Source organism: Triturus cristatus, chromosome 12 (genome assembly GCF_964204655.1).
Source record: "Triturus cristatus chromosome 12, aTriCri1.1, whole genome shotgun sequence".
NCBI lineage: Eukaryota > Metazoa > Chordata > Amphibia > Caudata > Salamandridae > Triturus > Triturus cristatus.
In genome coordinates this window covers 70935621-70951777 of record NC_140595.1, presented here as the reverse complement: position 1 = coordinate 70951777, position 16157 = coordinate 70935621, and the positions used below count along the sequence as shown (strand labels likewise).

Sequence of the window (16157 nt, the reverse complement as noted above, 5' to 3'; positions counted from 1 at the left end):
AGATAAGCCTGACTGCTCGTGCCAAGCTACCAAGGGGGTGAGCAGGGGTTATTTCAGGAGTGTAACTCCCTTACCCTGACTAGGAAGAAGGGTCCATGCTAGGACAAAGGTACCTACCTCTGCCAACTAGAGACCCCCATTTCTAACAGCTACCCAATGTCTTAAAACAATATATTTTTTATTTCATCTCTATTGTTTTTGTTAACATTTTAATCTTCTACTCTTTATGAAGAATTTGAGCTGTTGTACTTTTATGATCAATTATTTTAATCGAATAAAGTATCTTTGATGCTGATGTTGATCATTCTTGGCTACGATTAGTTTCCAACCACTGTTATCCAGATTATTTACCGCACATGATGACTTTCTTGCTAACAAAGCCTTAGTAGAAATCAGTGTTTTTGCATATTAGGAGGATGACTAACAAGGGTCAATCGTTGCCGTTGCCCAAACATATGCCTCAAAAATAATACTATACTTGAAAAGCAATGGCACCAGCCAACCTTTTGAGAAACTGAGTGTCTGTTAGTAATTTAATTCACTTTCCACCTCCGCCAGGTATAGCAGTCAACGAGTCAGCAAGGCAGGACATCTGTATGTGAGCATTCAGCAAGTCATCACTGATACATATAACAGAATGGCGGTGCTTTGCTCTTCAAAAATAGGATAAAGAGAAGAAAAAGAGCACCGATGGAGCATATTAGAAAAGAGTGAGCGATTCCAAATACTTTATTAACTGACTCACTGACCATTTTGTGACCAGTGCCTTAACATCCTGGTCGAGCTCTGTTAACTCAACATGTTGAGATCTTTAATTTACAATTCTGGATGCAGTTAGGGGGGCTCCTGGCTCAGTCTTTTGAGGGTGAAACATAACTGTGTATAGAAGCAATCATTTGTGTTACTCTGAACTCTTATAGCAAACTAATTATTTCTGCATGAACACACAACACAACAGTGAGGGACTTGTAGGAAATCACTGCACATTTTGAAAAAGTAGTCATTACTTTAAACACTGCATGACTTGACAATCTTTTTTTCTGATTCCAGGCTCCCTGATAGGGATTGTGAAAGCATGGATCAGAAGGATATTGAAAAAGAAATAGTGCTGGATATACGGAAGCCGAGATGTTCAGACACAGCATGTTGTAAAGGGACGGGTGTTTCTTTGCTTCTTGGCGTCATTGTCATCTGTATCTTCCTGGGATTACTAATAAGTAAGTTCTAAAAGACCCACTTAACATTTCTGTTGTTGAGGTGTTTAGGAATAATCTAGCTTGTGGCAATTGTACGGATATCATTAAGATAGCTCGGTGAAAAAGACCAGCATGCCTGGAAGAGACTATATTTGCTTCTCTCCAATATATCTCTCTAGCTCTTTAACTATTCTTCATCACTTCCCTCTTTATTCAATTGTTGTCATCAAATGACATTTTTATAGTATGTTTATAGATGTAGGGGCTCTCCCAAAGAATTACCATGACCATGCTGGTCATCACGCCTGACATGGAAACAATTCCCACCTAGAATTAAAGCAAAGACATCACTCTTCCAAACGCACATCCAATATGGTGTAGCTTGCTACCCATGTAGGCAGGTTCCTCAGCGCCCCACATAGGGGTAGAAAGTGCTATATAAATGTTGCAATACTATAGAATGCATAGTTGAGAGCTTTGAGTTTTAATTTATAAACCAATGGGAGCCTATCAAGTGTTTTTATCAGGTGGGCTTCATTCTCTTCTTGCTTCATCAAGCATAGTCTTTGTGTATGTTTAGTAGTCATTATAGAAGATCCCTGTAGCTAAATCTGCAATAGACAAGTTGTGCTGTGGCTAGCATTGAATTGGAAGTGACTCAATCTCCATCAAACCCATGTTCAGCAATAAGATTTATCGGTAGTATTGCTCGATATTTCCTAGGTGTTCATTGGGAAACCTTATTTTCTGAAAATGTTTTTTTCCACAAAATATATACAATGTGTAGTGTGGTTAGCTAAAAGCTCAATTGCTATGGATAGACTGCAATGTTTAAGCAATTTTATAATTTGCTTAATTCGCTTAGCAATTTCCTACTAAATGCACACAAGAAGCATGCCTCCGAAGATATATAAATCGACCAGACCCCACAAAAACCATCCACCATTCATAAATCCACCACAAATCACAGAACCATCACTCATTACTTATTTGAAGCTTGAGCAGCAACAAAAGAAGGAAGTTAGCTTTGGGTTCTATGGTTTTATATGGATTTCAGAATGTTCGAATTTTGTATTTGGTTCTAAATTGTTGCTTTGCTGCTGATGTGGGAGTTGGCAATAAAGGAGGATTGCATAATGTTTGTCTCTGTGCATTGACATAAAATTAGGTTCTTCAGCTCCTTCCTGGAATGGAGGTTTGAAGACATTTATCTGATCTGTTTACGATGGAGTTCCGGAACTCTGGTGTGTATAGGAAGATTGCTTCTCCTTCCGATCATTTTCTTATTGCGTTTATTAGTCGCAAGGCTGGCAGAATCCTGGCTATGGGCATCGCATTCCTCAATGGAGATCTTGATCTTTTTCTTCTAGATAGGGTGGTGTGAGAGGAAAAGATAATGTTTTAAATAAATGTAATGATTTACTTACAAGGGCACGAGTGCAATAGGCTTGCGGGTAAAATAGCAAAGGACAATCTTCAACTGACGTCCATCAGTTTGTTTACAACAGATGGCTCAATGGTAAATACCGCTGAATACATTTTCTACATAGTAGTTGTATTTATAAGCACTAGGAGAATAGGTAGGTTAAATGGCTTGCATTAATAGGAATTACACTTGGAAGTACTGAAAAAGAGTAATGTATGATGGTCTTAAATAATACTAATCTTAATATATTGTGTTTTATCTAGCACAAAATATAACACCTCTACCATTTCTTATCCCTGCAAATAAGAGATGTTACCATATTTACTGGGCGATTTTCCCAGGGTTGGCCTATCAAAATATAACTGGGGATGCACTTTTTTGTCACAATACTTATAATTTCAATATGTGCTGTAACAGGAGTTTCTTCACATATTTGAATTTAACAGCCACTTAATAAGGTCTTTAGAAGCAGAAAAGACAGGCTCTTTTGTGGGAGATTCATTCTCAAGACTCAGATTACACAGCATTTGTTAGTTCTGAACCTTCATCTCACTGAGACATGCTTATTAATTAATGCTTGTATTATCCAGCCTTGGGAACCATTCATGTTTCGTTCTCAACTTGGTCAACCGTGAACCTGTTTTTCAAGAGTTTGGGAATGTACCAATAACAATGTACTAGTAGATAAAAAGGAAATGCATGAAATGTTCCTGCAGCTCACCTGATCATGAAAGTCTTTTTTTTCACAGCATATTTATATAAACGAGAACTAAGAGTGAACTACACAGTAGAACTCAGAGACCTCCAGTACGACAGCAGTTTACAAACGGACACATCGGAATATTATCGAACCCTGACAGCGGCAGTGCAGAGGCTGGTAAGATTTAACTGAGTCTGAGTCCATGAAGCGGTGTGTAACTAAAGAAAAAGCATTAAATATGTGCTCAGGTATCTGTCAGAAGTGTGTATTGTGAACACAAACTTATGTGAAGGTGAAGTAGGGTACTCTGAGAAGATACAGTAGTGTGTATGAAAAGTGAGTGCTTAGAAAACCTACTGTGAGGCTGGTTTAGTGTATTGGCAGGCCATCTGTCAGGCCAGCAGAAGTTTTGAGGATTTGGGTGTATTCTATGGTATGGCTGTGTGGCTTTACCGTGTTATACACTCATAAAAACTGTCTTGGGACCAGTCAGGTTCATTTGTAAAACATTAAGCTCAACCCTGGGTAGCTATGGCTTCGAGCAGCAAGGCTTAAACAAAGGAACTAGTGTAAAGTATTTAACAGAACCAAAAAACGAAATTAGAAAGCCACACCACATGAAAGAAATCCGACACCAATTTATAAAAATAGATTATATTTTTATGAATGTTTAGTTTCCAAGATGAGCAAAATCCACCAAAGTTTTCGGGAGATACAGACTCCCCAGGTAGGTAGAAAGCTGTCTGATGGCCAGTGACTGTGTGAGGCCACTGGACAAACTGGGTAACAGAGTGGCAACTTTCAAAAAGTTGCATTTCTATACTAGTGGCATTAAATTCGACTTGGGCTTCAAGTTGTGTTTAATGTCATGATTAATTTGATACCTTGGATTCCCTTCTCAGTAGTTCCATTCAAACATTAGCCGGACTCGATAGGCCTTCCTTAGGGGAGACTTACATACATTGTTAAGGAAACTGGGGGCTTTGTCATTGGTTTGAATGGCAAAGTCGAACTAGCAGTGTTACCACTGCCCTTCCAGTCTGCTGTGGCAGACGGGGAGCCATGTTTTACTTTTTCACACACACGGTGGCACAATCATGCTGCAGCCCTGAGTGGAGACACTCTTAAATGCCCTGGGGACCATATACTAGAACTTATAAGTAAGTCAGTGTCTGTCCATTGGGGTTAGCCCATTCGACAAGCACTTTGTAGGGATTAGAACACTGGCACTGAGGTCTGGTCAGCAGTCATCAGTGCACTCTGAGTCAAAAAATCAGGTGCACCAGTCTAAAGCTGTGGGAGTGAACATGCAAAAACAGGCATTTCCTTATAGATGCAATTAACTCTGCCCTCCTTGGCTGGATTACCACCCACCATATTTAGAGATCCCCGTTGGCCTGCAGAGATCTGTGCCTGCAGAGGAGCTACTGACTCCTGTTTCTAGTCTGAAGGCACTGAAAGTTTGCTGAGCGGCCATCATGTTTCAGGTGTCAGCTTAGCAAAGTTTTTTGTTTTTCAAAAAGAAACTGCCAAAGCAGGAGTTTGTTTTTGAAAAGCAAAAATCGAATGCATCCCAGAGTTTTCTTCCAGAGCGTGGGGATCATTTTTTCTGTTTTAGAACCATCAAGGATTTTCTGATTGTCCGTACCTGAACAGAAAAATGCATTAGACCATCCGCTCTAATTACAGCAGGTTGTCCGGCGAATCAACATCAACAACTGCAATTCTGCCGGGCTGTCAGTGTGGTGTTTCTCATGGCGGACAACCATCAAAACCTCATGTTCGATCGACTCAAAGCAGACTGCCCCTTTGGCAGACAGGGTACTCCGCCACATTTGTGGTAGAGTGTCCTGTCTGCCAAACTCTACATCACACCCTATGGTAGTCTTCACTTTTGCATGGAGATTTGTTAGTATTTCTTAAAAAGATTTGGAAGAACTCAGCTGGAAACGAAAACATAATTGGGGAAAAATAATTTTTATCAAATAAAAACTGAAAAGTATTTTTTAAGTTGACTCATTTACTTGAATTGGAATAAAGTGTTAAGAGCCTTCTTTAATTCAAATAGGCTGAAAATGTAACTACCCACAAATGTAGGTATCGTTGTCGGGATGAGAGAGCACCTACGTTTTAGCAGTGGTCAGTTTATTCCCTTTATAAACCCTTTTCTTGTGTGGACTAATGGATATACTCTGGGCTGAATTCAATCTCTTTGAATGTTTTGCTGCTAATTTTTTTTTATGCCCCTTTTCTAGTTAAAATCCAGCTTCAGTGACACACAACTGGAAGACAGCTATAAGAATAGCACGATCCTAGCATACAGGTGCGTAATCTAGGTTGTCGAACAGTGTTTTCTGATCTATATATCACACCCACCTTTTAATTATTTACATACTATCTATTGGGTATGTTGTATCTCATATGTAGAGAAATCAGTTTCATAGCTTCCTTTATGACTAATCCATGCATTGTTCAGTCCAAATGAAATGCAACCTTATTTGCACTGTTTTATTGTGTGTAATGTCCCATTGGAATGCATGTGAACCTCTAACTATAAGTTCATTGACAAAAGCTGCAATTCAGGGCAGAAACCTTTGTTAATAGTTTTCAACACAGTTGCATTTCTCCTTTCACTGGCACTTAAGTAGCTTAATGGATTTTGCAAGAGCACCATCTTTCTTCACTTATGCTAAAGTGTGACCTTAAATAGGTCCAATCATTTTAGGAGACTGACAGAAGTAGCGTGCATCGAGAACCTCTCTGTATCTTCTAAGCGCACCTTACTGTTCCGCACGGACCATGGACTTGTCACTGGTGAACCAAAGTGTTGCTTCAGACCTTCTCTGGCCAAGCACCAAGTGTCTGGAACCGTCTTCTGGAAATCTAACAGTAAAAAAAATATGGCATGTCAGATGGAAAGTTAATGTTCAACCAAGATCTTTTTCTCATACAAAAATATTCACTCATAACTGTACTGTTCTATGCTAAACACACTAATTCCCCTGTGTCAATGCACTAAATCCATTGGACAATTCATATATTCCTTCATACGTCTATGGCTGTAGACACTGACAGCTCTCCGGTTCCCAGAAAGCTCTTTTAGATTTCATGACTGAATAGTTATTGGGGTTGTATTCTGACATATCAAGGAAGCATTGGCTGTCATGTGTGAGGATCAGAGATATGATCAACTAATGGTAATGCACGCACGAATGAGGTGTTGAAGAGAGTACATGCATAGAAGCGATCTTTTTAATCCCTACCTCTAACCATTAGGGATCTCCCGTATACCCTTTTGTTGACCAAGCCAATGGAAAATGCATGTACCTATATGCAGCATGAACAATGGAACCAGCAGTTACAAAGTACCCCAAGATTGCTTTTCGCAAATTTGAGGTCCATGTGAGATGTTTCTATTATTGTGACTTTACCAAAACAAGTCATGGCTCCAGTCATGTAATTGAGCCCAGAATCATTCCCTGGGTCTTTCACGGATATTCGATTCAATTGCGATCCCTTTGCACAGAGCCACTGATAACGAGGTCAGGCCGGCAAACCCCTGCCCGATTAGTGGAGACCTTGATATTCACATTGCCTACTTAGCAGCAGGCTGAACCTCCAGATGAAGCTACTCAATAGTGCATAGAAAAGGAGGATAACCCATATCTCCAGGACTGCACAAATGGGGTTGTACTTCTGAATATTGGCACCCAGAATATTTTGATACAAGAATGTTGAGTCCAGAATATCAATGGACAAACTATGAAAAGGTAAATTCATATACCGAAGTATGGATTTACTCTTCCTAACTCCACATTCACGTGTGTTAACCCCTTCCATGCTCATGACGAGCTGGGCTCGTCATAACGGCCGCGGCCCGCACACGCGCGATTGATTCCTCGCCTGTGCGGGAGAATTAATCAGTGGGCGCCGCGACCCCCCCCCCCCCCCCCCCGCGGCGCCGTGGGGAATTAATCCCGCGGCGAAGGGGTTAAAGAGGTTTTATATCACCAATGTACCGTGAGGTATCGAAAATCTCACATGGTTAATTTGTCCTCGATGACGATATTCTGACTGCTCACCACTAACAGGACAGATTTGTAAGTTGTCATACCTATCCACGGCAGAACTAGACTTCCGTTTGAGACTCTTCACTAGCAAAGCCATTGGGCCACTCACTGCTCCGATGTTTTCAATCTCTTCAAGCCAGCATCACCAGCACACTTCATTAGACCTGTTGTACAGAGTTTTGGATACCTGACCACTCACAGGTACATTCACAGCATTCAGTGTCATATTTATTTTATCTCATGTCAATTTGAGAACATAGGTCTGTCCACTTACAGTCCTAGTGCACCGAGAAAACATAGCGCCTTAACCCCTTCAGTGCCCATGACGAGCTGGACTCGTCATGGGCCGCGGTGGCGCTGTGCCCATGACGAGTCCAGCTCGTCATAGACCCCGCCCGCTAATGCAACGGCCGGCACTGGGCGGGGAAAGGGGCGGGCACTGAAGGGGTTAAAGAGCGTACTTTGTGAATCTTAATCCAACTCCCTATAGATGACTCCAGAGGCATTGCATTGGATTTAGATGTTCCTCTGTTGATCAACACATTTTGAAAGCAGTTCTTGCTATAACAGAACAATTGTCTTTTGCAGTCCAAGAGCATGGTTTTAAAAATGTATTCTGATCCTGTAAACAGGAAGGTGCAGAATTAGAGACTGACTGGTGGGATGGGAAATCTGATATTACTGTACACTCAGCCTCACCAAGCTATAAAATGTTGTTTGTCTATGTTTAGTACTCTGCTAATAGAACAACCAGCTTTTTTAATGTCATCACTACAGAAAAATTGATGGTTATGCCGTGGCAGTGCATTCACTATAGCCAATTCTGTATATGATACTCTACGTTCATCATTTTGAGGGATTATGTGTTTGTTGAAGACACAAGTCTGGTGGGCCAGTGGACTTATGTATCCTCTGCAGGGATCTGTGTTTGACCTCATTGTCACAGGTTTAAATTTTGGTGGTCCACTCAGCTTTTCACCCCTCCAAGATAAAATGTGTACGTACCACTGAGCTGAGTAACAATGGACTATCCGTGATTCTACATCAAGATACCTTTCTGATTGAACATTCTCTTAACAAATGCATGTTATGCTTATGTAATGTGTGCTATGTTGTGTGACACAGCAATGCCAGTTAAACCCCCTCAAGGTGTGTTCAGTGGAAATAGATGGCATGATGTATTTCGTCAAAAAGATTTGTCTGCAGTCCTTTCTTCAAGACTATTTTAGTTGCTGTGCTCAGCTACTGATAATGCTGCAGAGGTGGGGACCAAGTGAAACAAAAAGTCGTCCGCTGCTGGTGACCCATCGTGTATTGGATTTGTGCCTTATTAGGCTGTTGGTTGAGTGCTATGGAGGACCTAGAGTGCGGGTACTTATTGTAGTGCAGTGATTAGTGGGAGTTGTTTCCTTAATGCATGGTACGTGCATTAACTTTGCTTAATTTTTGCCTCTGTTTCAGAAACGGGAATCACAGTGTAATTTTCACATGTAGTCTGGCATTTCGGCAGACGTTCTTCTCTGAAATCCCCCGTTTGATTGAGGGCACCCTCACCCAGGGCCTGAGCACCCAGCTGGATGACCACAAAATCCCCATTACCACGCATGGCTATATCACATCCGCGACCCTAGTCGGTAAGTTGCACCCCATCTATCCTTCAACTACTGTAGCGGAAAATGAACATCAGGTCCTCCTAAAAGAACGAATCTACCTAGAAAGCACACCAACAGCAGGGATCCAAGCACACTTGATTTGAAGCCAGTAACAATTATGTAAAGGTAGAAAACAAGTAGAAAGGTTAGTTGATTAGGGGCTAGACGTCATTCTCTGAGACAAAGGGCCTTCTATTTCATAGAACTGTGTTCTGAAGCTTCCTTTGATCTGTGCACCTGCAGAGCCAGCGAATGACGTAAAAGAGAAAAAATAGTGACCGATGGAGGTATAGCAGTATGATACTCAGTCAAGTGGAATAGAAGCTAGAAAAAGCATTGGCAATGTAAATAGGTTTGGCTTTAACGTGGCAACAGATAGAAACACAGGATTCTCAAACGCTGCTTGCATGTTGTAGCATTCTACCCAGCCTAGGCACTCATCAGTGACTACGCCACACATGGAAAATGCATGCAGGATCATGAACTGTCTGTCTGGACCCAGTCTCTACGGTGACATCGATGTTTGGTGAGTGATGAGCCACATGTTTGAAGTGAGAAGAATCTCTAGTAAGGGACTTCCCAGGATGTTGGGCAGTCACCATGTGTCCTTTGGTGGTTGTAACAGTAAAGGGCTCAGCCTCGAGGGGAGCATCATATTTTCATTTTCTAGATTGTCGAACTAATATTCGATCTCCTCTACTGAAAGTGATATCTATCACATGACTTCACTTGTCAGTATAGATTTCCATTTTTTGTTTGTGATCAGAATCTTCTGTGCAAATGTCTTTCACAGTCTTTGATCTGAGGTTGGTCCATTGAGGTAACTTAGTCTTCATGGCTCTCCCAAACATTATGGTTGCAGGGTTTCCTCTGTAGTCAAGTGTGGGGTCGATCGGTAAGCTCGAAGATTAGTATTCAAAACAACCTTGAAGTCGAGCTTCTTTATACAGCACTCTGAACAGCTTTCTTTAGAGTACTCCTGAATCGTTCTACAAGGCTATTGGTCTGTGGCCAACGAGGAGCGCTTTTCTGATGCTTTACATTAAGATGGCTGAGAAAGTTTCTGAACACCTCATGTCGCAAAGATGCCATCTAATGTTTCAATAACGTATTCATGAGTGATGGATGAAAGATCTTCTACCAATGGAAAGCAGGAGTATTCATCAACAATGACCATTAGATGATGCCCGTTCTTAAGAGGACCAAAGAATCAACAGCAATTATCTTCCAAGCATGGATAGGCAATTCTGTCATGTTTAAAGAGTGCTGAGGAATGTGGGATGAGAGACACTTGCATAAATGACAGGCCTTTTAACTCTCTTCAACTCTTTCACCGAGATGAGAAAACCAGACTCTGTCTCTAAGAGCTCTCTTTAGGGCAACTATTCCTCTGTGTCCCTCATGGGCCACCTCAATTACTTGTTGTTGTAGACTCTCCGGAATAATAGTTTGTGTACCGCCAAAGATAAGGTCTTCCTGAGTTAGACAATTCACCTCTTACATTTCAGAATTTTAAATACTCACTGTCACTGGTGAGCGGCCGAAAGTGTTGGTACCAAGATTGGTGAGCAATAATGCCTTTCAAATTCAGCATGCACTACCTTGGCTTGTGGGAGTGACCATTTTTTCTAATGACATGGCAGCCAGTGTGCTTGATTTAAAATGAAATTTATGAAGGCCTTAGTCGTCTTAGATGGGGCACCAGGGCATTGTAATGGCACTCTTGAAAAATAATCTGCAGGTTTTCGATCTTTCCCCGGACAGTGAATGATTGTGTAGTTGTATCTTTGTAATCTCGGACCCCAACGTTCAATACAAGGAGGCATCTTGGCTTTTTGAGTGCCTAATATTGTCAATAGTGCTTGATACTCAGTCATTGCTGTAAAAGGCTTTCCATAAAAGAGCACATGGAAATAGTCACAAGCCCACATCACTGCCAAGCGTTCTTTCTCACGTTGTGAATAAGCACGGTCAGTTTGTAAAAAGCTTTTACTGGCGTTAGCAACAATATGCCTTCGGGCATTATGTTATGTTATGTTATGTTACTGTTTGTTTTGTAGAGCGCTCAGCTGCTCCAAAGAGCGTCCCGGCGCTAAAGATCATCACACCAAATACCAGCAGCAAACAAACAGCCATAACAGAAAACATAACCAGAATTAACCATAACAGCATTACAAAGCAAACAGATAGGTTTTAAGTCCTTTCCTAAAAACCGAGAGATTGATGCACACCCGCAACGTCAAGGGCAATGTGTTCCAGAGGCGGGGTGCAAGGTAACTAAAGGAGCGACCTCCACAGCGAGCACGCTTCACTGTTGGAACGATAGCCTTGGCCTGGGCAGCAGATCTCAGAGGTCTAGATGGAAGATAGAAATTGACCCTTCTCTGCAGATATTCAGCGCCGAAATTATGAAGCGCCCTAAAAGCTGTAGTTAGGGTCTTGAAGAAGATACGCTTACGAATCGGCAACCAATGCAGGGAGACAAGGAGATTGCTGGCCCTAGATCTTCTAGTTAAACCGAAGATTGCCCTGGCTGCAGAATTTTGAACTATCTGCAGACGAGTCAGCAGATACTCAGGAAGACCTAAGTAAAGGATGTTGGCGTAGTCTAGGCGCGAGCCAATTAATGCTTGCACCGTAATTTTCTTATGCTCCAAAGATAAATAGGGCAGAAACTTGCGCAACATCCTTAAGATGGCAAAGCACTTCCCAGTCAAGCCAGCAACCTGGGTTTTAAAGGAAAGAGTGTTATCGACCATCATACCCAGGTTCTTCGCTGTGACCGAATCGCTGGCAGGGGGAGACATGGCCGAAGGCCACCATAGCTTCCAACGTGGGTCTGCAGGACAGCCAAAGAACAATATCTCGGATTTGTCGGAGTTGCATTTGAGGCCATTTTTCCCAAACCAGTCAAACACAAACTCCAAACACTTCCGAATGGCTGCTCCATCGAAGTCACAGCCCCTGTCACAAGTGAACAGGAGCTGTGTGTCATCCGCATAGGATATGATCTGGGCCCCTAGCTCCTCCACCCGTGCCGCAAGAGGTGTAAGGAAGATATTAAAGAGGGAAGGACTCAGTATGGAGCCCTGCGGGACCCCTACCTTAAGCTGCGGCATCCGGGCGGAGAAAGGGGGAGCCCAGATCGTTTGTGTCCGATCGGCCAAAAAAGACTGAAACCATGCGAACACCGTACCCCGCAGCCCAATCTCCCAGAGTCTAATTAGGAGGAGGTCGTGGGGGACGGTGTCGAAGGCCGCCGACAAATCAAGCATGATAAGCAGGGCCTTTCCACCCCTATCGAGGGTCTCCTTCACAATCTCAGTAACCTCAAGAAGAGCGGTCTCGGTGCTCAGGTTAGATCTAAATCCAGACTGTGACTGATGTAAAAGGGAGTTGCCCTCTACAAAGTTGGTAAGGGTGGTATGAACACACTTTTCAGTGATCTTGGCCAGGGCAGGAAGCAGCGAGATTGGCCTATAATTAGAATGCAGTTTAGCATCTGCATTTGGTTTTTTAATGAGGGGAAGAACTAAGGCCTGTTTCCAGGAGGAGGGGACTTTGCCCGACTTCAAAGATGCATTAATGAGAGGGTTGATGATCGGATTAAGGGCAGGTGCCAGGGTCGCAAGACACTTGGCGGGACAAGGGTCCAGAGGAGAGCCAGATTTCAGGCTAGACAAAAGGTCAAGCGAGGCCTGAGGCTCTAAAGAGGGAAAACAGTGCAGGGTAGGGCCCACAGAATCCATATGCATAGCTGGTGGGCATAACCAGGGGTTGGAAAGGCCATCGACCTCTGAACCTTTGCTCAAGATGATCTGGGTTCCTTGCAACGCTGACTGGATAGTACGTATTTTATTAGTAAAAAATACTGCAAGCTCCATGATCCAAGGTTCCGAGAAAGCAGATGCAGAAGTGCAGCAGGAGGGAGAGGTGAATTCTTTAACAATCTTAAAGATCTCTTTGCAGGAGCTATCTGCTTCCTCGATCCTTCTGGCCAAATAGGATTTTTTCTCTGCAGCGAGCTCCCTGTGATATTCTTTCACTGCTGCTCTGTAAGACTGCTTAGCCGATGTATCATAGTGCCTCCTCCAAATTCTCTCCAGCCTCTTGCAGTGCCTTCTCTTGGCCGCCAAGGCAGCAGAGAACCACGGGGCTGATGCTCGTGCCAGTTCAGATCTAACCTGGCGAGATGGTGCCAAGGCTTCCAAACGTGCAGTGAGCCAATTCTGAAAACACACCACATCATCCTCCAGACTGCCCGTAAAAACACAAGGATGGGTATCTAAAGCCTGGGTGATCATGGCCGGGGTGACTTTGTGGAAGGCTCTAGAACTACGAGCAGCGAGCCGCTGCAAAATGCGGGCGGCCACAGGCTGATGTCCTAGCGTGAAATCCGCTAGGAAATGGTCCGACCAAAGAACTGGGGCAAGGGAGGAAAGGACCACCGGAACGGTCGAAAAAATTTGATCTAAAATATGCCCCTTCTCATGTGTAGGGGACTGTAGATACATATGAAGTCCCACCGACGATGTCATATCCAGAAATTTTTGCACTTCAGGATCCTCGCCCTTATCCATGTGGATGTTAAAGTCCCCGAGTATTAGGCAGTGTTTTGTTCTAAGACTCAGTGTGGAAATGATCGATAGCAAATCCTCAGTAAAAGAGCCAAGAGGGCCAGGTGGTCTATAAAGCAAAAGCCCCAGGCAGGATTGATGGGGGGATAGGGCCAGGGAGAAGGCAAAGATTTCACAGTCTGGTAAATCATCCGTCGACAAGATGGTACAAGGAATGTGCCTTTTAATGATAAGTGCCACTCCGCCTCCCCTTCCCTTGCATCTGTCTCGACGGAAAATAGCATATGAGGGAGGGATGGCAATAGCCAGATCAGGTTCCGAGCCCTCACCGAGCCATGTTTCTGTGAGAAAGAGACAATCTATGTCATCTTGTGTTAAGAGATTATATATGTCGAGAGCGTGCTGAGGAAGAGACCTAGTATTTAACAAGGCGCAGTTAGTACCTAAAAGAGGGAGCTTGCCCGGACAGGGAATTGTGGGGTCCGGCATCCACCCACACGTGGGGCACTTAGTAATATCCCCAGCAGAGTAGGGGATAGCTCGCTGACCTGGAGCAGTGTGTACATTGTAAGACAGAAGATCATCTCTAGTGTACATCGAGCCAAGAGCTAAAAGGAACCCACCAGAAAACGTTCCCGAGCGCTTCCGGGACGCTGACGGGCGCAGACGGGCTGACTCAGGCGAGACTCCGGCGCAGCGACGGCGCCCCCGCAAACGCGACCGCTAGCGCGGTGGAACACTGTTTCCTAATATGTGGTACACTAGAGCGCTCCCACCACTCTAGCCCCCACTCAAGATGGCCGCCGAGTGCAGAGAAGCCTGAGCCCGGTTTGAAGCTCTAACGGCAGCTAGCGCCGTGATAGATGGGCGAAAATGCGTGCAAGTGTATCAGAGGTATGCTGAGTGCATTTACAACATGAAAATCACACAGTTTTAAAATTAATTAAAAATCACAAAAAACGATCCGTTTTGCTCAGGGAGCACTGAATACAATGCACATGCTCTGTGCTTCACCAAAATCGATTCTGACTGGTATAAGGGATAGATCATTAGGCTGTCCATTGTGCTGTGCAAGGGTTGCACCTAACCCGGCAGAGCCAGCATCAACTACAACCTCTGTATATAGCTTGGGATCAAAGTAGGTCATTTTATTGGCGTTCTCGACGGCTTGCTTGATTCTCTTGAAACTTTCCTCACACTACTGTGACCACTGAAACACAACATTCTTTTTCATCAGTACTCGTAATGGTGCACTGACCGTTGCAAAGTCTTGTATGTATCTAGAACAGTAACTGGCCATTCCAAGGAATGAACGTAACATAGAAATGGCCTGAGGTGGATTAGCAGTAGATAGCGCTTGCACTTTAGCTGGGTCAGGTGCCATACCCCCTCAGAAAATATATGGCCAAAGAATTTCAATTTTGTCTTATGGAATTAACATTTGTCAGCATTCAAAGTCAAACCAGCATCATTTAGCAAACATACTTGCATGAGAGGTTTTGCCATGCTCTTTCTAAGTCGCTGTGAAGACTAATATTTCATCACTATAGTTGAAGGCATTTACAACAGGCTGTATGATACGTCGAATGGCGTCTTGGAAAAGTTCTGCATCAGAGGATACACAAAACTCAGTCGCTTATAGCGAAACAGATCAATGTGAGTAGAGAAGGTTATAATGTACCTGCAATTCACTTCAAGTTCCAACTGGTGATATCCTGTAAGTCGAGTCGAGGGAAAAACGTTGCACCATTCAATTGAGTTATCACATCATCAATGTGCAGGCCTCGATGTCATTCTCTCTCGATGACCTTGTTGGCCCAATGCATGTCAAATGCATACAGTTTCTTCATTGTCTCTTTTAGGCAGTGCTACCATGGGAGAACCCATGGCGTTGAACCAGTGGAGTGTTCAATGATATTGTATCTGAGCTACGAATGAAATTCTCTTTCAACAGCTTCCTGCAAGTGAAATGCAACTAGTCTGTGTCTTTGGGCAACAGGACGAACATCCTCACTTATATGTAACTATACTTTCATAGTCTTGAGCTTTCCTAACCCACGAAATAATAAAGGAAATCGACTTACTATTTCATGATGAGCATTCATATTGTAGTTGTCTGATATCAGTCCCATATCAGCAGCGGTGTTAAAACTGAGCGGAGAGGCACTTGAAGCTGTACCCTGAATTACATGAATAGACACATGTACCACTGTTTACTTGTGTTTCAACATAGCTACAACTGAACCTTGCCATTTTAAAGGTGGCAATGCAGTGCATGTATATACTTTAGTTTTTGATTGCATAAGTTGTGGTAATGGAGAAAATTATTGATATATATCCTCTGGTATAATGTTTATTGGCGCACCGCTATCAATAATAAAAAGTTATCGAAACCCATTTATCTTCAGGGTAATCTTCGTTCAATATTTTTATGTCTTTGATGCTTTTTCATGTCCGTCTTGCTTTCATCTATGTTTTTTCTCACATTCGACTAGTCCCACATGTGCATGCCTCTCTGAAGTAAACATCGACATTG

The 16157-nt window shown here is 43.1% G+C and overlaps 1 protein-coding gene across 5 annotated transcripts in view; it reads left to right on the top strand.

Annotated features, from left to right (window-relative positions):
- TMPRSS9 (transmembrane serine protease 9) overlaps positions 1-16157 on the top strand; it is a 154907-nt gene that overhangs the window by 37475 nt on the left and 101275 nt on the right. For 2 of the 5 annotated variants that reach the window (XM_085639791.1, XM_085639790.1), the window contains exons 2-6: positions 559-710; positions 1051-1217; positions 3372-3499; positions 5578-5645; positions 8854-9026. In XM_085639791.1, coding sequence (XP_085495917.1) covers positions 691-710; positions 1051-1217; positions 3372-3499; positions 5578-5645; positions 8854-9026 — 556 coding nt within the window. In that variant the 5' untranslated portion in view covers positions 559-690. The remainder of the gene's footprint in view (positions 1-558; positions 711-1050; positions 1218-3371; positions 3500-5577; positions 5646-8853; positions 9027-16157) is intronic. The other 3 variants (XM_085639792.1, XM_085639793.1, XM_085639794.1) reach the window with 2 other exon arrangements.